At 33.3% G+C, this 23,411-nt stretch overlaps 5 protein-coding genes across 8 annotated transcripts; 2 read left to right on the forward strand and 3 right to left on the reverse strand.

Annotated features, from left to right (window-relative positions):
• The first annotated feature begins 4,061 nt into the window (after nt 1-4,061).
• Nucleotides 4,062-7,791, forward strand: LOC107614361 (beta-fructofuranosidase, cell wall isozyme). Of its 2 annotated transcripts, none has more exons than XM_088497530.1 (6): nt 4,062-4,290; nt 4,890-5,761; nt 5,888-6,046; nt 6,772-7,007; nt 7,122-7,212; nt 7,435-7,791. In XM_088497530.1, the coding sequence occupies exons 1-6, from the start codon at nt 4,110-4,112 to the stop codon at nt 7,618-7,620; spliced, it is 1,725 nt and encodes a 574-aa protein (XP_088353656.1). In that variant the 5' UTR covers nt 4,062-4,109; the 3' UTR covers nt 7,621-7,791. The 2 variants fall into 2 exon arrangements, with proteins under 2 accessions (XP_088353656.1, XP_088353657.1); XM_088497531.1 differs by lacking the exon at nt 4,062-4,290 and adding an exon at nt 4,304-4,437.
• A 559-nt stretch (nt 7,792-8,350) lies between these two features.
• LOC107610287 (nucleosome assembly protein 1;4) lies at nt 8,351-11,558 on the reverse strand. Of its 2 annotated transcripts, none has more exons than XM_088496193.1 (11): nt 11,268-11,558; nt 10,936-10,979; nt 10,590-10,685; nt 10,256-10,348; nt 10,112-10,178; nt 9,959-10,020; nt 9,682-9,866; nt 9,383-9,569; nt 9,243-9,286; nt 8,858-9,020; nt 8,351-8,737 (listed from the first exon to the last, which is right to left on the reverse strand). In XM_088496193.1, the coding sequence occupies exons 1-11, from the start codon at nt 11,305-11,307 to the stop codon at nt 8,633-8,635; spliced, it is 1,086 nt and encodes a 361-aa protein (XP_088352319.1). In that variant the 5' UTR covers nt 11,308-11,558; the 3' UTR covers nt 8,351-8,632. The 2 variants fall into 2 exon arrangements, with proteins under 2 accessions (XP_088352319.1, XP_088352320.1); XM_088496194.1 differs by having other exon boundaries at nt 8,351-8,696; nt 11,268-11,490.
• Nucleotides 11,559-14,815: 3,257 nt separating this feature from the next.
• LOC148546984 (serine/threonine-protein phosphatase 7 long form homolog) lies at nt 14,816-17,870 on the reverse strand. Its single transcript, XM_088496848.1, has 3 exons — nt 17,749-17,870; nt 15,492-15,534; nt 14,816-15,433 (listed from the first exon to the last, which is right to left on the reverse strand). The coding sequence occupies exons 1-3, from the start codon at nt 17,868-17,870 to the stop codon at nt 14,816-14,818; spliced, it is 783 nt and encodes a 260-aa protein (XP_088352974.1).
• A 155-nt stretch (nt 17,871-18,025) lies between these two features.
• On the reverse strand, nt 18,026-20,575 carry GLYR2 (glyoxylate reductase 2). 2 transcript variants are annotated; one of them, XM_021108491.2, is made up of 10 exons: nt 20,262-20,575; nt 20,113-20,188; nt 19,972-20,027; nt 19,747-19,831; nt 19,578-19,638; nt 19,441-19,493; nt 19,262-19,332; nt 19,100-19,172; nt 18,535-18,639; nt 18,026-18,457 (listed from the first exon to the last, which is right to left on the reverse strand). In XM_021108491.2, the coding sequence occupies exons 1-10, from the start codon at nt 20,573-20,575 to the stop codon at nt 18,296-18,298; spliced, it is 1,056 nt and encodes a 351-aa protein (XP_020964150.1). In that variant the 3' UTR covers nt 18,026-18,295. The 2 variants fall into 2 exon arrangements, with proteins under 2 accessions (XP_020964150.1, XP_088352321.1); XM_088496195.1 differs by having other exon boundaries at nt 18,057-18,457; nt 19,578-19,831.
• Nucleotides 20,576-20,695: 120 nt separating this feature from the next.
• Nucleotides 20,696-22,062, forward strand: LOC107612895 (SMAD/FHA domain-containing protein). The gene is made up of 2 exons (XM_016314669.3): nt 20,696-21,219; nt 21,400-22,062. The coding sequence occupies exons 1-2, from the start codon at nt 20,799-20,801 to the stop codon at nt 21,891-21,893; spliced, it is 915 nt and encodes a 304-aa protein (XP_016170155.1). The 5' UTR covers nt 20,696-20,798; the 3' UTR covers nt 21,894-22,062.
• Nucleotides 22,063-23,411: the final 1,349 nt, after the last annotated feature.

The raw sequence follows: 23,411 nt of genomic DNA on the forward strand, positions 1-23,411 counted from the left end.
TTTATATATTTTATATTTCTATAGACTAATGATGAAATAATAATATATATGCTACAAACATAGAAATTAATAATGTAAAAATAAGAAATTTTAAAGGGCAAACATCCCAATATTCATGAATTGAAGGATATATGTTTGGTAAATAAATCATGCCAACTTGGAAGGAAAATCACATCCTCCATGGATTTGATCTCTTTTTAACTTTTTGACCGAAGAAAAAGAAAGTTTAATAACAATTAAAAAAAAAAAAAGAAGAAGAGAAAATCAAAGTAATATGGCATGCACCACACAAAGTCATGCAAATAATGCAAAAGAAGTAACGTAATTAAATAGCTTTCATAGTATATATATTATAGTATAATTTTAGGTATTATTTCATACCAAAAAAGTAGATTATGCTCCTAAATAACGTGACGAAAAGCAAATAAAACCCATCGAATGTAACACCTTCAAATATTTGATAAATGGATGTAAAATAATGTACACACAAATCTGTTAATAAAATTCAATATCACTATCACTATAAAGTAAGTTAAATCTAGAAGTATTGTAACCTTTTTGGATTCTGTTCTCACGAGAAAGTTTCAATATATAATATCCTTATTGTAAATGGATAATTGGATAAACATGGATATATCTGCATACAAATATATAGATAAGCACAAGATCGATCGATAGATATATTCTGAGTTGGAAGCTAAGGTAGCTAATTGTATTCACCGGATTTTTCTTCATCAGCCAATGACTAAAATTAAATGTTGTTGCTGAAAAGTCCATCATAATTATGCTGAAAAGTCCATCGTATGTAGAACAAAACACTGTTCTGATCTTGAGATGAAATAGGTTGTTGAGGTCTAGTCTGATGATGTTGGCAAGCTGTCTATGGTCGCAGGTTTTTTGGAAGAGATATACTTTGAATTCGTGATGGATCGGTGGTGACAAAATATATATAAAATTTTATAATAATTTAATATAAATTAATAAAATTTAATAATCAATAAAAATAAATAAATATTATATTTATATACTATTCAATAAATTTTTAAATTTTAATAAAGTGCTTGTCTCTATAATATATAATGTAAATTCGTTCATATTTCATATCTTTAAAAGTATTATGAGTGAATACTTACAGAAAATATTTTAACATTTAAAGTAGACTAATAAAGTTTGTATGTGATGAAATATATTTTGATAAAAAAAAATACGCATTTTTTTATATATGCACTTTGTTGTTTATTTAGAATTTATTTTCAGTTATTAAATTATAAATGAAAATGTTAACCGTCTAGTTTCCCATTTAATTGTTTTAGGCAATTAAATTCAACCAAATTAGTTCAACCTAACAAAAATCACTTTTATCGTTTAGCTTGTATTATACACAGTTTCAATAACGCAACTTTTTCTTTGCACAGACAGATTTTTTTTACTTCTCTTTTTCTTCTCTTTTGTTATTGTAATCACCAATAATACTAATATTTTGCTAATAAAAATCAACATTTGAAATTGAATTTGAATTTATATATATAATAGACAATGTTCGGTTTATTTAGTATTATACAATTGTTTCATTTTGATATTATTTTCGGTTCATTCTAGACGCAGATTTTTCTAGAATTTATATAATAGACAAATGTTCAGTTCATTTGGTATTATACAATAGTTTTACTTTGATATTATTTTCGGTTCATTTTAAACGCATGTGTTTTTGAATTCGAATTTATATAATAGACAAATGTTCGATTCATTTGATATTATACAATGGTTTTGTTTTAATAATATTTTCGATTCATTTGCCATCCAGGTGTATTGTCGAGGAATAATTTGTCCCAGTGGTTAGAATGGTTTTCAAGACAAATTAAATGGAGTTGAATGAAATCTAATACAATTTAATAAAGTAATAATAAATAATTTCATTCTTTTTAGCTAAAAAAAGATTCAATTATTAACAAAGACACATCGAATTCATTTCTGTATCTAAATGAATCTTAATTAAACTAAGAAATAAACTGAAATTACTTAAGAAATAAAAAATTTGGTCAATACTTATCAGCAGTATCAAGTGAATCTCAATTAACACATAAATGAAACGAAATAAATTAAGAAATGAACCGAAATTATTTAATGATGACGGCAGAAAAAATCAAAACTAATAAAGATGTTCGTAAAATGTTGGTATTATTAGTGATGACGATAACAAAAAGGAAAAAGGAAAAAAGAAAAAGACGCAATATTAAAGAAAAATCTGTGTGAATTTCGAAAAAGAAGAAAAAAAAAGAGAAGAAAAAAAAAGAAGAAAGAGAAGAAAAAGGGAAGAAGAAGAATTTGCGTAAATTTAGAAGAAGAAGAAAGATGAGAAAGAGGAGAAAGAGAAGGAGAAAGAGAAGAAAACAAAGAAAAAAACGGAGAAAAATTTAAAAAATTATTATAATAACTTAATTAGATTTAGTTAAATATTTTGTTTAGACGTAGAATAGAGCTTTATTCAAACGTTAAATATTGATGGTTATCAAATTAAAGTAATGTATATCTAAAGAATAACATAAAGTCGGGACCATTTTGCTGAATTATAACTTGTTGTGCAACTGAGTTATGGTGTCTAGATTAGTTATAAAAATAATACTATACACATATGCCATAGTTGCAACCGAATCATTATAACCTTAAATTAAAGCTAAACCTAATTCTTGAAAAAAAAAAGAATCTGGTCAAGTTTATAATTCGTTAGTTATAATAATTGAGTAACAATTCGACATATAATACGGTTATTCATATATATAATTTTTTACAAAGTCAAATTATATGTTATAATTATGAGGTACTCTTTGACTTATTAGTAATATTATTCAAATTGCATGCATATGCATGTGTTCATACTCCTTTAATTCAATGTGGTAGCTGGCCATAAGGAAGGAGCCACGTTTTGATGATAAGTCCAATTCAGTTTTCTTCTCTGTTTCATCTATGGTCGGCAACCGCACACGATTTTCGATTATTAAATAATTTAATATATTTAATTATTGTTCTTGCTTGATTATTGAAATATAACTCGTTCTTTGGATGTCTACTCCGAATTTCTTTATCTCGGCTTCAAGCTTCTTATTCATAAGACATTCTAATGTTTAAGTCAATATTTTGTAAATTTATTTTTTATCTCTAAACAAAGAATTTTTTTTTTTTTTTTATTAGAAGTCCGTAATCCAAAATTATCTGTTATCGAATTATAGTGATAACGTATAAAAATTATAACATTCTAATTTTGTCGTTATAATTTTAATAGCCGACTTACAATTTATATTCCAAATTTTTCATAACCAACTTATAATGGTCATATCAATTATATATTCACATGTTAACTAATATTAATTTTATGTGAATAATAATACTTTTAATTTGATCCTTAATTAAGCTGATTTACAAGATGTTTGTTATCACATGAATATGATGCAACGAAATATGGGGATCGGATAAACCCTCCTTGATGATGTCATTGCATTTTAATTTGATCCTTAAGGTGTTTGTTATCACATGTGAATAATAATACTTTTAATTTGATCCTTAATAATAAGCTGATTCACAAAATGCATGTTTCGTACGTCTTCATTGCATTTATATAATGATAAATAATGTTTTATAAATATAAAAAAATATATATAATAAAAGTGAACATAATTATAAATTACACACGTAGTAAAAATATGATAAAATAATTGAAATAACGTGAGCAAGCTTCGAACCACCAGCACCACATGGAAATTAAATCAGGATGGGAGAAAAATATATAATATTATAATCGTATTTTATTGACTAGTGTCCAAAGCTGTGTATAGAGTAGAACTCATTGTTAATCTTGAATAGTTGATAGTTGACTTTCCACACATTATTAATTTTATTTATAATAATATATATAACTAATAAGAGTCTAAGATTACATAATCTTTGAATTTTCTTTCTCAAAAAATAATTAACTTTTGACAAGTGCGACTAATGTTGTTGTTTCCATAATCCAATTTGGAAATTTCCAATTAAAATAAGCAGCATCACATGACACTCTATATAAAGAGAGAGCATATAACAGAAGCTTCACACATTTCAATTATCCATTCACCATGGCCGATTTGTCTCCAATAATCTTGTTGTTGGCACTTTTCTCTCTCATTTATGGTAATGCCATAGCAAGCCACCATGTTTACAGAAATCTTCAGACTCATCAATCTTCTGATGATAGTTCCTCCAATCAACCTTACAGAACTGCTTATCACTTTCAACCTCCAAAGAATTGGATCAATGGTATTATATCTATATTAGTTCCTTCAAAGAAACTTAATTAATCTTCCTTTCATTTTCTGTATCACTAATTAACCCTTTGTTTTTTGTTGCTTTTTCCTCTGTCATTTGAAATGATATGCTGAAATGGACATCTTCCAGACCCTAATGGTTAGTTCTGCTCTCAGCTTTAAATATTTGTTCTATATGCTAATAGAGCATAGGTTTTATATGAGAAACATTTCAAGCATAAGGAATATTGATGTTAGATCTATAGCTATGTATTCTTAGAATATTTCAAATTTTCTTTATATATGTTAGGAAAATTTTCAAGTGTATCGTCATACCGGTGTTTCAGTTATTTTTAACCGTTAATCTTAATTATAAAAAATATATATAATATATACAATTAAGATCAACGATTAAAAATCACTGATATACCGATATCACGATACACTTGAAAATCTTCTTACATGTTAATGTAAATAATATATTGATTTGACATTTATGTTACTACAAATCAAATTTGATTTTGATGTGTCAATGATTATTGATAAGGTGTTGATGTTTTGTCTTTTAATAAGGTGAAAATGTGTTTGTATATGCATGGCTTTTTGTTTCAGGACCAATGAGATACAAAGGACTATACCATCTATTCTATCAATACAATCCCAAAGGTTCTGTTTGGGGCAACATTGTGTGGGCCCACTCTGTATCAAAGGATCTTGTGAATTGGATCCCACTTGATGCTGCCATCTTCCCATCTCAGCCGTCAGATATCAATGGATGCTGGTCAGGATCAGCCACAATGCTCCCTGGGGGCAAACCTGTCATTTTATACACTGGAATTGACCCAAATAACCACCAAGTCCAAAACTTAGCCTTTCCTAAGAATTTGTCTGACCCATTTCTTAGGGAATGGATTAAGTCACAAAAAAACCCACTAATGGCACCAACTGTTGCTAATAAGATAAATTCAACCTCATTTAGGGATCCTACTACTGCATGGAAAGGAAAAGATGGGTATTGGAGGGTGTTGATTGGAAACAAAGTAAACACTATGGGAAGGGCAATTTTGTACAAAAGTAAAGATTTTGTTAACTGGGTTGAAGCCAAACAGCCTCTACATTCAGCCCAAAGGACTGGAATGTGGGAGTGTCCTGATTTCTTTCCTGTTCTCAATAATGGCCCAGTTAACGTTGGTCTTGATACATCTGTGGATGGTGATCATGTTAGGCACGTGTTAAAGGTTAGTTTGGATGATAAGAAGCATGATTACTATTTGATTGGTACTTATGATGCTTCCCAGGATGTTTTTACTCCGGATAATGGGTTCGAGGATAATAGTCAACCTGTGTTAAGATATGATTATGGTAAGTATTATGCATCAAAAACTATTATTGATGATGGGAAGAACAGAAGGGTGTTGTTTGGTTGGGTCAACGAATCCTCAAGTCAAAACGATGATATCAAGAAAGGATGGTCTGGAATTCATGTAAGTGCAATTTCTTATGATAAAGTTTATATATCTTGCATAAATTGAGTTTGACCAAAATAGTATATTCAAAGTAGTGGGGTAAACTTGGTTGCATTTAATTACTATATTTAATTTAATTTGCAGACTATTCCAAGATCTATCTGGCTTCATAAATCCGGAAAACAGTTGATTCAATGGCCGGTCCAAGAAATTGAAAGTCTACGTGTGAACCCTGTAAACTGGCCCACCAAATTGCTCAAAGGTGGTGAACTCCTCCAAGTTAATGGAATCACTGCAGTACAGGTAATTATGATTTTATTTATAGTAAGTTAAAACTTATATGCAGCTTTTTCATGTGAAATTGATAATTGAGAATCGTTAGATAATAATTTAGTGGGAGTTATTTAGATAAAGACGCTAACAACGTCCTTTTATAAAGATATTTTTTAATAATTAAAATTTAACACATATAATCAATTAAATCGTGTTATTTTTATCAAAATTAGACTAGACAAATTGATTTAACCGAAAAATAGTGAATCAAATCTTAAATTGGTCTAAATTAATATTATTTTTTTATAGAAAATGACAATACCCTATTATAGAAAATGACTAAAATACTTCTATTATATATATTAATTTTGAAAATCCTAAATTTTAAAATTAATATATATATATATATATAAGAGTATTTTAATAATTTTTTATAATAAAGGTATTGTAGTAATTTTTTATAAAAAAAGATAATATTAATTTAGACCAGTTCATGATTTGATTCACCATTTTTTCGGTTAAATCAATTTGTCTAGTCTAATTTTGACAAAAATAACATGATTTAATCGATTATATATGTTAAATTTTAATTACTATAAAACATCTTTAAAAGAAGACGTTTTAGACATCTTTATCTGAGTGGTTCACTAATTTAGTTAGACTTGTCAAGTCAGAAAAAATGCATAAAAACCATATGGCAGTTCTTATAATTTGTCAATTCATTTAATATTGAATCATTATAAAATGCATGGCAGGCTGATGTTGAAATTTCATTCCAAGTGAGGGGGTTTCAAAAGGCAGAAGTATTGAAGAATTGGGCAGATCCTCAGATTCTGTGTGGTATGAAGGGGGCAGGAGTAAAAGGTGGTATTGGACCCTTTGGTCTGCTAGTTTTTGCTTCAAAAGATTTGCAAGAGAGCACAGCAGTGTTCTTCAGAATATTTAGATACCAAAACAAGAACTTGGTGCTCATGTGTAGTGATCAAAGCAGGTTAGTTAGTTTGATATAGATATCCTTTTCTGTTCAACTTTTCACCAAACTTGACATGTTTGATTTGAACTCTCTGTTGTCTAATTTTTGCTAATTAATAATATGTTTTGAAAGGTCTTCGCTCAATAAAGAGAATGACATGACCCCATTTGGGACTTTTGTTGATGTGGACCCTCTTCACGAGAACCTCTCACTAAGAACTTTGGTAAGCAATTAATACAAGGTTGTTAGTCATATAAAATTGTGTTTATGTAAAGATAACAGGTGAGAGTTGCTAGATGATTTAATATATTTGACTAAATTTTCATCTAACTGATCTTAATTATTATATTCATGTGAAGATAATTATGACATAGGGCTTACTAAATATATAAAACTATTTTCAAGATTGTGTGTGATTAGTTAATTTGTGTGGTTTATTTGACAGATTGATCACTCAGTAGTGGAGAGTTTTGGAGGAGAAGGAAAGGCATGCATCACATCTAGAGTTTATCCCACCTTGGCAATCAATGAGAAGGCCCAATTGTATGCTTTCAATAATGGAACTTCATCTGTTAGGATCACCAGATTGAGTGCTTGGAGCATGAAGAAAGCAAATATCAATGGAAATTAATTAAGTGTAGAAAACCCATTCTTCAAGTATTGTTTATTAGTTAATTGTTGTATTGTAACAATAATGATGCCATTACATATGTTTGCAAGAAATCAAATATTGAGTAAGGAATACGTTTATTTTTTGTACCAATGAATGCTAACTCAATTATCACATATTTTCCACCATGTCGTAAAATTACTATGAAGCATGCACGTTGGTGAAGGCTATTTAACAAAATGAGTGCTATTCTCTTTCGTTTCCTTGAACAAGTTCATCATCTTTGGTGCGTAGTGAAAATGTATGATAAAGGATAATGCATAATGAAAAAGAAACAGAGCAAGTGAACATGACATATACTATTTCATGTCTATCACGCCAGCATAGCATTTAGCTAGCTAAGTTATTGAAAAATCTTCGATATGTGTACATTATTATATTATAGTTTCTGTAACAAGCAAGAACAACGAATTTTCAAAACCCTTTTAATCCGTATCAAAAACAAAACTACCGACTAAACCTGTTGTTTATTTTATCACTTATACACTTGAATTTTCATAATAATAAGAGTCTTCTTCAGTTCACAATATTTGTCGTAATGTGCTAATTGGAAAAAAAACAGGCACGTGGTTGCTTTCGTGCGATCCTATGTTGAATTTCCACCAGTTGCATTATTCTGAATTATCTTTCACCAATTGCATAATTCCTCATTCGAATACCATGATCCAAATTTAAATGCATACAGGAATGATTTTACTAAATTTGAATACTTTGTTAAAATACGAAGCACTGTTGGCAGATCTGTACAGTGTGTCATGTGTGATCCACAGTCAGTGAATATGGGACATGGACAAAAACACAAATCTTTCTCAAGAGTCAACATATAGAAAATATTTAAGACATAAAATTCATACAACGACCCAAAATTAAAAGAAAATCAAATTGCAACTTATGACTGAAGTAACCCAGAAATTCTACTGTATTTGCTATGCTGACACTAAATCTATCCAGGTCTGTTGCACACAAGTGAGGACTACTGCTGATTGCATTCAGGAGGGCGCTCCGTCCGCTGGCCGTTTCCTCTATCGGGTTGAGCCCTGCCACCAGTCTGCATGTTAGATCCAATCTGAACATTGTTCTTTGTAAGCATAAATAATGTTAAGTTAGCAAAACAGCTCATTTGATGCTTTACAATTATATAACAGATGTACATAACAAGCATTATGGGCTGGCTTGTAGAGTGTGTCATTATCCATACCTTACTCCGCCTCTTACTTTGTACCTCTTCCTCGTCATCTTCATCTTCCTCACCATCCCCATCATCATCATCTTCATCTCCTATTTCCTCAAAATCACTCTGTGCAGCCTCCCCCGTGAACCATGACACAGCATGGGGAATAATTTTGTCCCGGATAGTAGAACTGTGCATACATATCAACACTAACACGTTAATATACAAATAAAAGTAAACCAACACCTTAGATGGTCCTCTGGTGGCATCTATCATCATCAGATTCCAAAGGCCAACATTTGGTATCATCGGTTAACATATGGTGAGCTCTGGGATCATTTCTGCTTCACAGTTTTAGTGGAAAAACTTAATGGAATATGAGTGTCACCATAAGTATTGTCAAGTGACTTACCCCAGGTCATAATCATGTTCTAACAAATTTTGGAGCTCCTCGACCTATCCATGCAAGAACCAATGCCAATTATTACTTTATTAGTAACAGTCAAATTATTAACTTTTGAATGGATGGTTTTATAATGATAAGAGGCATACAGTATCATCATCAATATCATCATCCTCATCCAAGTCCTCGGGAACCTGGGGAGGGTTGAAAAAGTTGAAGAAGCTTTCACATTTTTCGGTTTTTATGATGGGTTTGGCATTCTTTGATCCTTTCTTTGGCTTCTTCTTAAGAATCTTTTCTGTCAAGCTCTTTCCAGGATTCCACTCAATCTTTGTTCTATAGTTTAGAATTTAGAGAGAAAAGCAAGACAGAGGGGAGAGAGAAGATAAGAACACAGGCAACTGAAAACATGAATATAAAAAGTGACAAATTAACAGGTATTACTCACCCTATTGCTTTCTCTAATATAGGTTCATCATCCTCAATCATGTGGTATGTTTTCGTTAGCAAAGAGTTTTTGAAATAAGGATTAGAATCAAAATAGAACTCCAGCTTGAAGCCCTTTGGGTTATCAATTTTACACCACTTGATATCTTTAAGATACTTGAGGGCACCCTCATCACGTTCAGTGATCTAGTACAGGAAAAAGAAAAGGTAGATTATTGCTCTGAAATTATTTCAACAGATTGAAATGTAGAATAGAATGTATACATAAATTACCCTACCTCCTCAGCCAGTATGTCATTTGCCTTCATTGCAGTAAGCCAGAAGTTAGGCACTCCTTTCTCTGAATTACAAGGAGGATCCAGAATGATATCAAAAGAGAATGCATGATTCTAGATTGATAGTAAATAAGTACAGATAATTAAATGAGCTACCTTCTGCAGGCACAGGTTCATTTGTAATTCCTTCAACCTCAACCACTCCATTGACAATTTCGTACCTCTGCAAGCACCATTTGACGACCAATATTATGATTATTTACAATACACTACCAATGAGTAACATAGGGACATACACACCTTTGTGTATAGTGGTTCGTAAAGCTTCTGGTATTTAGCTTCTAACTGTGCTCGCTCCTCTATAAACTTAGTCTCCAACTCATCATGTTGGCCCTACAAGTTGAGAACCAAACCAGATTCTCATTTCTGTCTCTTACTAATGCAAACTTGAAACTTATAGCCTTATAGCAGTATAGTACTAAGCTCGAGCAATTGATCACAACATTCATTAGATTAAATTCAAGATATGTTGTAACTCGTAAGTATAAGATCCAAGTTTCTTATCAGTTTATCACACAGAGGAAAACATGTGGCCAAGAGAGGCCTAGAGATGGCAGGCAGCAGTGTCATTCACCTGAAGATCTCTGAGAACCTCAACACGTTTCCTGACATTGGGTGCCAGTGTTTCCAGGACGTCAACATGATTCCCAGCCAAGAGCTGAAGCTTATCCTGCAGAGATGGTAGATGATATTGCACAATGAATCAAAAACAGGACAATCGAAAAACCAATTGCTAATTCATGTATGTAAATCACACATCCTGATAGAAATATCAAATATTTCATTCCTTTCAACATTCTCAAACAAGTCCATCACTGAGAACAGTTTCTCATTCACATTTCACCTTTTCGTTCTTTTAATCAGCGAGGATAACATTTAAAACAGAAGGAAAAAAAGCATAGTAGGAATGATGGAGTTACCTTGAGTGCATTGACAAGATCAGCACGATCTTCAGCACTAAGAGCTACACACACACCAAAAAAAAAAAAAAAAAACACTCAATCAGAATTCAGACCTGGCTTTTAAATCAAGAAAATAACATGCAACTGATATCAACAAACTAGTTGGCGAATTCAGCGATTGCAAATTGATTATCGTTATGTGATTAAAAAATTGAACGAAAGAAAGCAGAATGAGAGGATTATTAGCAGAAGAGAGAAGGTTGAGAATAGTTTTGAAGTGAGGAGATAGATAAGGCGGTGGTTGATAAATTGAGAAAGCGAGATATAGAAAGGGAATGGATGAGAATTACCGGCGGCGGCAGCTGGGAGATCGGCGGCATGATCGGACATGGTGAAGAATCGGTGTTTGGAGAGAAAGGTTAATGATGAAAACGCAGAAGAAGAAGAAGAAGTAGTTTACACGTGAGGTTGAAGAACGTGGGGCACACGGATCTATGCGGAACTCATCAACTGCCGCTGTCAGTTACACCCACGCTAACCGTGGGGGGTCTTTCTATGAAATTCTATCCTTCCAATAAATAAATAATAATATAAATACCTTATTTACTTTTGCTTTACGAAATTAAAAAAGATGCAAGGACGTCTTTTATTCTTCTAGAATATTCATTCTTATAGTTAGAAAAAAAAAGGTTGATTTTTTAACATATGATGCAAGGTTTGGTGTAACGCTCGTTTATAGAGCTGGGAGGTGTTTAACACAGGTGTGACGGTGGTTAGTTGACGGCCTAAAATCGGACGGTCCGATTTCAATCAGGGGTGAGGGGCACAAATCGAACCGTTCGATTTGTGCGTGGTGAGGTCGCGTGCATGGTAGTCGGACCATGCGATTTGTTGCATGGGGAGATATTAGTTTTTTGGCCCAAGCAAATCGGATCGACCGATTTTAGGGCTTCATTCAAAAATATTCGAAGAGCACCCAAATCGGACTCAACAATTTCTGGGTTTCAAATTTTTTAGGCGGACTGTTTAGTAATCGGACTGTCCAATTTTTTTGTTCAAAAAATTTCGAAAGACAATGCAAGCGGTCGGATGGTCCGATTTGAGTGTGATATATATATATATATATATATTCCTACCCAAGCTGAGTAGTCCATTTCATTTTCTTCTTCTCCGGTGCTACAAGTATCTAAACTTCTTCTCTCCGGATCTCTTCTTTTTGTTTGTGTATCTGCTCTTCTCTATTATCATGGATGATAGAGTAAGATTAAAAGTGTATGATCATGGCCAAATTTTATTACAAACATCAGAAGGAGTAAAATTTGTGTGTGAAAATTTGTTGGATATTATTATTCCATTCACACTTTCATGTGAAGAATTAAAAGGTGTCATTTGTGAGAAGATGGATTCTCAAATATCTAGCAAAGTGTCGTGTGTTCTGTACAGATATCCTGTACCTGTCTTTGGTGGGTTCGTGCAATTTCAAACGAAATACGTGACCGACGAAGCGAGCATGCAAGAAATGTTTTCAGTGTATCTTGAAAGTCGGTCGCGAATATCGTTCATCGAACTGTATGTCGAGTTCGAGCAATCTGCAGTGGACCGAGACATTGAATTGGAAGATTACAACAGTGATAGTGAAGAAGAGCTCGAAAGTAACTACGAGGTTGTTGATCCGGGTGTAGACGAAGATCAAGCTGACGAGGCTATGGTGGCAGATGTGGCGGATGTGGCAAATGCACTAGCAAACCAGCAGCCGTTTGTGGAGCCGAGTTTCATGCGGTCGTTGGATTTGGAGGCTATGCATGCACCGAAGTTTCCTCAATATGTAAATGCAGGTGAGTCATCAATTTAAATTAAGATTTGTTAAAGTATGATTTGTGCATGAGCTTTGAGTTTAGGACAAACAGTAGAGACAACGGTAAATAGGCAAAATATAGCATGTAATAAGTAAGTCTTCTGTTTAATTATAAAGTGAACCTATTGGCTAAGTGAAGGTTGTGGTAGGCTTAGAGAAGGAGGGTTGAATCTATGCCTTCCTTTTAAGTTGCTGTTATTATCCTTTTTAAACAAACTTTCAATTCTGATTCTGTTTGTACTCAGCAGCGGAAATTTATGAGACAATTTATTTTTGTCTCATGAATATCAGAAAACAGAACACAGTAGAGAAGAGAAAAGCTAACACCAGCATGTATCCTGGTTCGGTTGCCTTGTGCTATGCAACCTACGTTCAGTCTCCTCCACAACTATGGAAGAATTTCACTATAATTAACAGTATTACATACACCAATTTCACCGGATTGACCCAATCCTTTCACACTCAAATTCTAACCTAACTTGACATTGGCTATGCTGATACCTAACTATTCCTCTTAGTGCTAACCCAACTAAGAAAGGGATACCTTACAGGTACAAGATACAAGACACTTAATCAACCTAAAGAAATCTGAAATAAACTCTAGGCTTCTCTCTCAAGTGTTTCTCTCAGCCTTTTTCCACTCATGGCTTTTTCATAATCTTTCTCACAATGCCTTTTCTCACAAGAAATTACAGAAAGATAAACTTAGAAAAGCACATTACAATCAGTAAAACATGAAGGAGATTGACTTCATCAGCAGCCTTTTTGCTATGTGCAAAACCAGATTCGCAAACCTCAGCTTGAGTTCTTCAGTATTGGCCGAATGCTTCTTTGAAAGAAAGCATTATCCAAGTAGAGGAACTTCTTTACAGAACACTGTTCTCACACTCTGGTTTTCTCTCCTTGCTTCTGAATGAGCAGAATGTCTTCTTTTATCTCCTTGCATGTAGCTGGGTTCTTCTTCCAAGGTCAACACATTGAGCCTTGAGCTTCACCAATCCACAGATTCACTTTTTCACCCTAATCCTTAGAGAAAAAACTTTCCCTCTGACTTACTCATCTTGACCGAAAGCCACAAAGCAGTAACCATAGAAATCTTCTCATGGTCAACTTGATCTTAACCATTGAAAAACTACTTGGTCCCCAAATATCACTTGTGACCGTAGATGTGAAGTAGAATTTGGCAGAGAACAACTTTTCCTTGAATGCCATTTTCGGATAGAGCAGAGATATGGGAGGAAGAGAAGAGGATTTGACGCATGCAAGATGAGATGGATTACCTTTAACTTAAGCTTGATTTGGTTTTGATTTTCTGTTTTAGCTTCTGTGCTTCATGCTTAAACTTTCTCTCTCTTGCTTCTTTGGTTACTAGCTTAGGGAAGAAGCTTTTTCTCTCTTTCTATTTCTAACTTTTCTGAAGCTTTGATTTGACTTGATTAGAGAGGAGAGGAACGTTGCTTCTGGTAAGGCAAGATGGAGGGAATCGAAAATCAATTTGGGCTTGGATTGGGTTCTTCTCAAGTTCAGCCCGTTGGTGCCTTGCCTTGCTTCTTTGAAGAATTTTTGCTTGAAATGAATGACTTGGGCTTGTCTTTATTTTCACTTACCATTCAGCCCAATAGCATATTTCTTTTGTTTGATGTTGGGCTGCTGCAACATTTGTTTTTAGCCTGCATCATTTATCAAAAATAATCAAAGCTAATTGGGTGATTAGCCCACTAATCAGATGTTTGTCATCATCAATTCTATTAATTAATTTCTTAACTCAACACTAAAAAATATAATATTTTCCGTCATCATTGGTAAAATTAGACTGGAATGACCGGTTCGACCAGAACTGCATCTGAGTGAAAACTGGTATATTGGTCCCATGATGAGACCGCACAAGGCAACAAAACGGTCCAACCCGGTTAAATCCGGAGTGATCCGGTTAAGGCCGATTCTCACGTTTCCAGTTATGCCACCTAACATCATGCAATTCGTTAATTTACATTTATCAATTCAATTTAAGATACACTATTTCAAAGCGTTTAGTAATTAATTTTACCTATTTGCAATCAGAAAGATTCGACGATTGTTAGGAATCGGCGCAAGGAATGGTAGACGGATCCAAGCCCAGGCAAGCAAGAGTGTCATTGGACCATCAATCTCCTTACAGTCGACACGAGTTGCCCTACACAACGCTCTGTACAGGTGTGTCAGGCATGCCGAACCCCAACTGAACTGTATTATCCTGGCAAAGTTACGGAGTAATGGGAGAAACTTCCAGTGCACTCCTGCTCCAGACTTATCTCCAAACATAACGGTCCCAAACAATAACATTATGTGGCACTTCACGTACCTCTGAATCTGGATATCATCAACCAACACTAACCGATCCTTCAATGCTCGAAACCACGTTAACTTGATGAAACTTCCCCTACAGTCTGCCTGCCTAGGTGCAACACCAAACTGATCCAAGCATTCAGCCTCTAACGCCTCATAACTACTCAGTGTCGGTCCCGTAACTGGCAAACCATTCGTCGGAAGACCAAAAATTAACGCCACATCCTCTAGTGTCACAACACACTTACCAACCGGAAAATGAAAGGTGTGAGTCTCGGGGCGCCATCTCTCAATCAGAGCATTAACCAATGCCGACTGACATTGGACAACTCCAATCTGTGAAACATGATAAAAGCCGATGTCCCGTAAAAACCCCTCCACTATTGGATTGTACCGATCCGTGGCATGTAGTGGTCACATTGCAACATTCTAGATCCCTAAACAAAAACAATAATATTAATAAATTAACAAATTAAACTTAAAAGAATCAAATTTTCATTATCAAATAACCAGTTACACATAAGAATCAATAAATATAATAATAATAACAATACAATACTTTATACAAATAACTATTATATTATCTACTAATACTCAAATAACTAACTACTCTATTTTATTCTATTCTAACAGCAAACATACAATAATAAATCAATCACTAACCCTTTATTAAATATTTATATTAAACTTATAACATAAATAATTAATTCAATAATTTTTAATTCATAATATTTATTTACGAACGACTAATACAATATTAAGTAACTACAAAAAAATTATTTATTATTAACAATTAAAACTAATTAACTTATTTAAATTCACACGTACATAATAGAACAATATTAGCACTACTATATTCTATTCTACTGATAATTAAACGCTACTAGCAGTAATAATTATTATTATTACAATAAGCGGATTTTATAACAATTAATATTAATATTACTTATTCTATTTATTTATCATACATCCAAATTTTTTAATAACCGTATTATTATTAACAATATTATTATTGCAATTATTCTATTAATAACAATAATTAATTTATTATTATAATGTAACATATCTGAACAATATTAATACTCAATAATCTCTAATATCATTTTAATCAAACTCAAATATCTAAAAATTATTACTCCACTAATTCCTAACATTATTACTATAATAAACTATTACTAATCTCTAACATTATAATTATTATTTTAACTAAAATAAAAAATTTTGGAATAAAAACTTACATAGTTAAGATGATCAAGATAATTAGCAATGTGGAGTTTTGGACGATTCACATATTTTATTTTTCTTTTTTTAGACATAATTTTCTGTGTGGTCCAATTTTTTTCAGCTCAAACCTTCAACAATGGAGTGAACTACCGTGGCTGGAGGTGGGATTTATGGGAGAAGAGAAATGGAACAAAGTGAAAGTGAAAGGGAAAGAGAAAGTGAAACTGGCTTAAGGGAGCTCAGGTGGTTGGGATCATTTCATCTTTGCTGCACCAACTTATATGCGCGACACGTGGTTGGGGGCGCAAATCGGACGGTCCGATTTGTGTACCTGCCCAGCCTAAAATCGGACCGTCCGATTACTGTTCTTCAAAACGGACCGTCCGATTTCTTCGATCCTGACCGTCAAACTCCGGTTATACACCATGCAGCCCCATAACGTTGTTATACACCACTCCTCCCCCAATATTAAAAATAAAAAAGTGAAAAAATTCATCGTTATATATTCATAATTTTTGTTCGTTCAAGAAATTGAATCTAATCTTTTATTTCTTATTATTATACATAATTAATAAATAAAGTAGTAAACAAATAGACCTGTAAATGCCTATGTAAAAAAATTACGTGCGTACTATAAATCAACACTATATATCTGTATATAAATATATGTATTATTTTATTTATTTTTAATATGTATTTTATGATTTATATATTAGTATATTATTCTGTAAATAAAAATAATCATTTTAAAGAAATTAAATTAAAATTATTCATCATAAGGATATTGAATTTTTCATACGATTTTAACTGAGTTGGTACATGAAGAAAAATCCTCAAACCGGTTGTAAATACTAAATACAGTTTGAACGAAAGCCCTCGGAAGTATTCTCTAAATTAATAAAGATCAGTTTGGTAAATAACTTAAATAAGTTTTTTTGGAAAAAGAGTTTAAAGCATAATGACTTTTATTAATAGCAGCTTATAAATAAATTATTTTATATTTAAATTTTTAATTATAAAAGTACTTATTTTAAAGTTGTAGCGTTTGGATAAATAACTCAAAAAATAATTTCTTTTACAGAAGAAAATAAATATTAAAATAACCATGATAACAAATACTTTCCAATATTAAATGTTAATTTTACATAACCTAATCACTAATATTGTGTATGATATGGTAGGTGAAAATAAAAAATAAAAATAAGATGTGTGTCAATGTATATTTTGTTGCTGTTTTTTATTTTACTCCTATTAGAACTCCCTTCTCCTTTATTGAGGTCAAGAACTTGCTATAATTAATTATGAAAATAATAGCAAGTTATAAAATCACGTGTGAAAAAAATAAAATTAAAACTGAAATTTCATACTACAGTTATATACAAATTTAATAATAAAAAATAGAGTGATAAAATGATAAAAAAAAATACCTAGAAGGAATATATGCAGTAGATTGTTCAGATGCAATATTGTCTGAAAATGAAAATGATGGTGGAGGATCAATACTTCCATCAGATGAATCATTAGGTGAAAATGGTGAGGTTTGAAACATTGCGTGAAAATGATGGTGGAATGATGGTGGAAGGCCAGTGCTTCGGTGAAGGGTCAGTATTTTTCACAAAGTCAAAAAGATTTTTTTTGTTTTGAAATTAATTTTTTTTTAAGAAAGTGGTAGAATGACTTATTAAGAAGCAGAGAAGTCATATATTTCTACTTCTTCAAAAAGCTGTAAATTAACTTTTTAGGAAGTTAAAAGCTTTTTTTAAGATGATCCCAAACACGCAGATTGTGACTTTTCATAATCCAAAAAAAAAAAAAAAAAAATAGCTTCTGCTGCTTCCTAAACGGGCTCTAAATGTACTTGAGATGCCTAGTCCCACTGAACAGGCCTTAGTCCATAACCCTGTTAAAATGGAACCTGGCTCTCATAAAAAGAAGGGATATTTATGATTTAATTTTATGTGTGAGTGGTTTTATTTATGACTGCTGAAATTTGGATTTCAATGCTTCAATGACAGCTGAGAAATCCTCATCACTAAGGCCATGGGACTTTGCAACCTTGTATAACTCATTAGCAGCTGCTGCAATTGGAGTAGATTGGGATACAGACTCTGCTAACCCCAGTGCAAGTCTCAAATCCTGTCACCGTTAAAACGCAATTAGTTTCTGTTAAAAACTTGAAAGATAATAGGAATTTAACATACTCATTAATGCACCTTCTGCTGATGCTTTAGAGGGAATGCAGTAGGGTAAAGCGATTGTATCATAGATGGGCCTTTGGTTGAGTACATTGGAGCACTGATTGCACCCTGTGAAACTACCTGCAAAATTTCCATTTGTGTTTAATACTATGCTAAACATTTATGTACCTTTACCTATCGGCTTAAATTTTTATATAAGTTGTTTCATGACACTTAACACCATCTTTCTTTCACGAGAGAAACAAACAATTCAAAATTTACATCAGAGGAATAACGTGCAAGAATTACTAGGAATCAGAGAAGAGAAAGCTCAACAAAAGTCACATCATCATATTTATATTTCATAGCTACTTTGGCATTGAAATAGGGGCATTTTATTAGATTTATTGGTGCCATGATTTCTTTCAGCATCATCATCATTCACATGCAGCTAATAATGTAGGAAGACAAATGAATCAAATTTTTGAAATATCAGGAATGAAATTTGCAGCAACCCAGAGCAACGAAAGACTTCAAGACGAAACGAGCAACAAATCCATGTACAATTACAATGGTAATTATTTCGTTTAGTGGTAAATACCTCGACTAGTACTTTTGGATCCAACCCAACTTTCTCGCTGAGAAGTAAGCCTTCAGAAAAGGACGCCATCATACTATATGAAGAAATGGTAGTGTCACATACACATTAACAATCATACAAGAAAAAACAGCAGCAAAGTAGCAAGAGACAAGTTGTAAAAACCTGCCCATGATCATATTGACAACGAGTTTCATTGCAGCTCCATTTCCAACATCCCCGAGGTAAAATTTCGACTACATAGAAGCATGAAGAAACCATATGTCAAATAAGACTCTCATCCCCCAGAAAGATCAGGGAAATTTTCTTCCTATAAAAGAAAAACAATGAAGGGCTATACATACTTTCCCCATGATGTCCAAGAGAGGAGCAACCGTTTCATAAAGATTTCTGTCACCTGCAATATCAAATAAATTGCTTCAGTTTCTTTATCTGAAAGTGCCACCAACTCTGCCATGAAATGGAGCCTGAATTCCTTCACCTGCTGTAAGAAATATCAATTGTCCATCTTCTGCTGGCTTTTTGGAACCTGAAACTGGAGCCTGTGGATACACAGAAATGGATTTCACAGGTATTACTACATGCAATGAAGTAATGTGTATCCTGATTACACAACACTTGGTGTTTGACAAAGGAAAATGTGAATGCACCTCCAAAAATAATGCTCCAGTAGCTTTGATGCGCTCACTAATCAATTTTGAAGTATCAACATCAACCGTTGAAACATCCACATAGCTGAAAATGTTTAAGATATTATTAAGCTTGCAATCATATTGAGGAAGTACAATACAGCACACGCCATTAATTTTAATTTGCATGTGATCTTTGTACACTCAAATAATAATTATTGGCAACTATTACTATGAATAGAGTACCCTTTTCCTAGAGCCATTCCATTTGCAGCTCCATGGTTGCCACAAGCAACTTCAATCTAACATGAGGGGATGAACAATAAGCGAGAATTCTGAAGAAAGATATATGCATTGGTGAAATTAGATAGAGTGAGATAAACGCACGGCACTGTGAGGATCAGCAAGCATGGCAAATGTGAGGTCGCAAGATGCTGCTACTTCCTCAGGAGAAGACAAATATCTGCAGAAACAACGATTGGTATGAAATGAATACGATCAAAGGGGAACCGAGCAGTAGTTAGTTAGTTGGTTACTTGGCTCCCAAGGAGATGAGGGGATCACACTTTGACTTGGTCCTATTCCAAAGAGTGAGATCAACCCCAGCTTTTAGGAGGTTGTGAGCCATGGGGGAACCCATGATTCCAATGCCCAAGAACCCAACGCGAGGAGCGGGAGAAGAGGTGGAATTGGAGATGTAAGAGAGAGAGCGAGAGTTAGAAGAGAAGTGGTTGTTGTTGTTGTTGAAGTTGAGAGTGAAAGGGATGCCCCAAAGGGAGGAGGAGCGAGTTGCTGCCATGGCATTAGTTGGAACACCGAAGAAGCAATTCATCAAACACCTCATAGTCATTCCCACATTCCTACTCCCTACACTTTTCTCTCAAACTTCTCTCCGTTCCTCATCCCAACAATGCTTACGTGTCACCCTCCTGCCGCTCCAACCATATCTATAAATTCTTTTATTTAATTAATATCGGGAGCAAAGAAAATTAGAAAATGACCCCACAATAAAACAAAAGGAAAAGGAGGCAACTTTAAAATTAACAGTTTTCACTTTTCAGCAATGAAAATCGATGGCGATGGAAGTGGAAATGGAAGGCGAAGATGGTTCCAAATTGTCATTACAAGTCACTGAAGCTCGAAACACAGTCATTGGACGAGGCTGTGGCGGCGGCTTTCACACAAAGGATCGCACCGTTTCCCGTCGCCACGTCTCCTTCCAGCTCAGCTCCGATTCCGATGACCCTAGGGTTTCATTCGAGGTCATCGGAAGGAACCCTTTTTGGGTTCACCACGGAGCTCTTGGCCTTAAGGTTTTCCGCAAGTTCGAAAAGGGTCAATTGGAACTCGGTGACCGCTTTTCCCTCTCCGCCGTAACACCGTTCTGGCTCCATTTCAATTTCAACAACTCAGCTCTGGACGTTTCAAGTTCAAAGCCTCAGCTTGACATCGACATTGACCAAATTGACCTTTCGCAATTCGATCCCGTTAAAGGTACTAAAATGTGAAGTTTTAACCTTTTTGGGTGTCAGTATATAGGGTTTTGTTTAGGGTTTAAGGATATAACGTTGAACAGCTTTGATGATAATTATTTACTATGTATCTTCTTTGATTTGATGGTGATTGCTATTTTAGAGATTTTGAAGACTTGATTTTGTGTTTTGGGAAATGCAGAGTTTGGTTTCCTTGCGATTGGGCACGAGTTTGATGACTATCCAAAGGGGAAGATCCGCAATGTTAAGGATTGGGAGTGGTTTCTTGAGGAAGCTAGAAATGACAGTGATGATGATGACGATGAGGAGGGAAAGCAGAGGAAGAGGATGAAGAGAAAGCGGAAGAAAAAGAAGGGTAAGGAGGAGAATGAAGATGATGAAGAATGGGGTGGTGAAAGTGATGATGAGGGTAAGGACCTTGTTTCTAACATGAGCAAAGGTAAGAAGAGGGCATGCTACTCCACAAGGTCTAAAGACAGGGAAAGTGGCTCTACAAGCTCTAAGAGAAAGAGAGATACTAAGATCAATCAAACTTTTGAAGATGATGAAGATGATGAGACTCTAGGAGGCTTCATTGTTGATGATGAAGAGAATGATCAGCAGGAGGAGTTAAACGATGATGATGATGATGATGATGAAGAAGAGTTTGAAGAAGAGGAGGAGGAGGAAGATTAAAGTTTTGAATCAAATCAATGTTCGTACATGTGTGAATGTTGTTGTTCAGTTAGGAAACACTTGATATTGAGTTCTGTTTTGGTGAATGGCTTAGGAATGAATCTAGATTCTAGAATATGCATTAATTAATTACACAAGATAAAGATTGGAATATATATGTATTTCGAGCAATTATAATTATTATGAAGTATTTAGGCACATTTATAAAAGGATAAACTTATTAATACTTGAAAATATAAAATAAAATATTATCAAGTGAGAGTAGCATGAGCAGAAATAGAAAGAGGCATGAAGTCATGAACGCTAGCTGCAGATATGATGAAACTGAAGCCGCAGCAGCAATAAAGGCTGACCTTGTCTTCTTCCCCCCAAATCCACCACCAATTCGCTTTGTTTTGCACACTACCTTTGACATGGGGAGACCAAGAACATGAGAAACATATTTCTGGTGCTTCTGAGGGGCCTGCAATAACCGATGACCAAACCAGAAAATTTATGTCGCAAAGATAATACATAACTACAACAAGTACTTTTATATAGTTATACAAAAGTTTAGTTTAAATTTTCCTTTAGTGTGGGATCACTCAATCAATAATGGGGAAAAGTTTATATACATAAGAATATAAATGTAAAAAAAATAAATTAAACTCTTGACAGGGGCATATGGACCCCCAAACCTCTTAACCTGGATTGGATCCGTCCCTAGCAATAACACAATGTTATTTTCACAACTCAGTTGCTTCTTTCAAAGTTCAAGCCATACATTACAGGCAGGGAGCCAGGGACGGACCCAAGCATCATGGTGGGGGGGGCACTTGCCCCCACTCTTATTTGATAATTTTAAACAAATATATATATATATATATATATATATATATATATATATATATATATATATATGCCCTATTTTAAATTTTAAATGACCCACTACAAATAAACTAAGCCCAATTATTAAAAGCCCCAAACTCATTTTATCTTTCTATTATTTTGACTATTAATTAACTTAATTATATTTAGTCTTCTTCTATTCTCAAATTCCAGCCGTCACTCATTTATTCTCTTAAATCTCTTTCTTAGTTTCATATTTTCAATCTTCTTTTTCTATTCTTTATCTAGTGATCATCTTCGCTTCAACAAAAGGTAAATTTTAAATTCTCTATTTTGTTTTATATAGCTCTCTATAACTCTATATATCTTTCAATTTCATTGTTTATCTTTTTTATATTTTCAATTGCAAATAATTATAATTTAGGTATTAATCTATTTTTTATTCTCTTCATGAATTTATATATTTTATTTTATTCTCAATTTAGTGATTCTTATTATTTATTTATTTATCTTTTATTTTATTCTATTATATGTAATTATATTGCATATAAATTTTTAAAGTAAATTGATCAATTTACTAATTTAGAATATATATATATATATATATATATATATATAGAGAGAGAGAGAGAGAGAGAGAGAAATAATAATGGAAAAATATTTCAAAAGAAAGCTACCACTAGAATCTGA

This window comes from Arachis ipaensis, chromosome B8, assembly GCF_059453495.1.
Source record: "Arachis ipaensis isolate K30076 ecotype BB chromosome B8, ASM5945349v1, whole genome shotgun sequence".
NCBI lineage: Eukaryota > Viridiplantae > Streptophyta > Magnoliopsida > Fabales > Fabaceae > Arachis > Arachis ipaensis.

Bases quoted from the DNA above. Each gene is read 5' to 3' on its own strand.
- LOC107614361 (XM_088497530.1), top strand. From the start codon at position 4,110: ATGGCCGATTTGTCTCCAATAATCTTGTTGTTGGCACTTTTCTCTCTC. The intron at 5,762-5,887 runs GTAAGTGCAATT...TTTAATTTGCAG, and splicing joins AAGGATGGTCTGGAATTCAT to ACTATTCCAAGATCTATCTG. The intron at 7,213-7,434 runs GTAAGCAATTAA...TTTATTTGACAG, and splicing joins ACCTCTCACTAAGAACTTTG to ATTGATCACTCAGTAGTGGA.
- LOC107610287 (XM_088496193.1), bottom strand. From the start codon at position 11,307: ATGTCCGATCATGCCGCCGATCTCCCAGCTGCCGCCGCCG. The intron at 9,570-9,681 runs GTGAGTAATACC...TCTAAACTATAG, and splicing joins ATATTAGAGAAAGCAATAGG to AACAAAGATTGAGTGGAATC. The intron at 8,738-8,857 runs GTATGGATAATG...ATGCTTACAAAG, and splicing joins AAAGTAAGAGGCGGAGTAAG to AACAATGTTCAGATTGGATC.
- LOC148546984 (XM_088496848.1), bottom strand. From the start codon at position 17,870: ATGTTTCAAACCTCACCATTTTCACCTAATGATTCATCTGATGGAAGT. The intron at 15,535-17,748 runs GTATTTTTTTTT...GTTTTTGTTTAG, and splicing joins ACTGCATATATTCCTTCTAG to GGATCTAGAATGTTGCAATG. The intron at 15,434-15,491 runs GTACAATCCAAT...CATGTTTCACAG, and splicing joins CCACTACATGCCACGGATCG to ATTGGAGTTGTCCAATGTCA.
- GLYR2 (XM_088496195.1), bottom strand. From the start codon at position 20,575: ATGACTATGAGGTGTTTGATGAATTGCTTCTTCGGTGTTCCAACTAAT. The intron at 19,494-19,577 runs GTGAAGGAATTC...TTGATATTGCAG, and splicing joins ATTGATATTTCTTACAGCAG to GTGACAGAAATCTTTATGAA. The intron at 18,640-19,099 runs GTATTTACCACT...GAAATTTTGCAG, and splicing joins ATCCAAAAGTACTAGTCGAG to GTAGTTTCACAGGGTGCAAT.
- LOC107612895 (XM_016314669.3), top strand. From the start codon at position 20,799: ATGGCGATGGAAGTGGAAATGGAAGGCGAAGATGGTTCCAAATTGTCA. The intron at 21,220-21,399 runs GTACTAAAATGT...TGGGAAATGCAG, and splicing joins GCAATTCGATCCCGTTAAAG to AGTTTGGTTTCCTTGCGATT.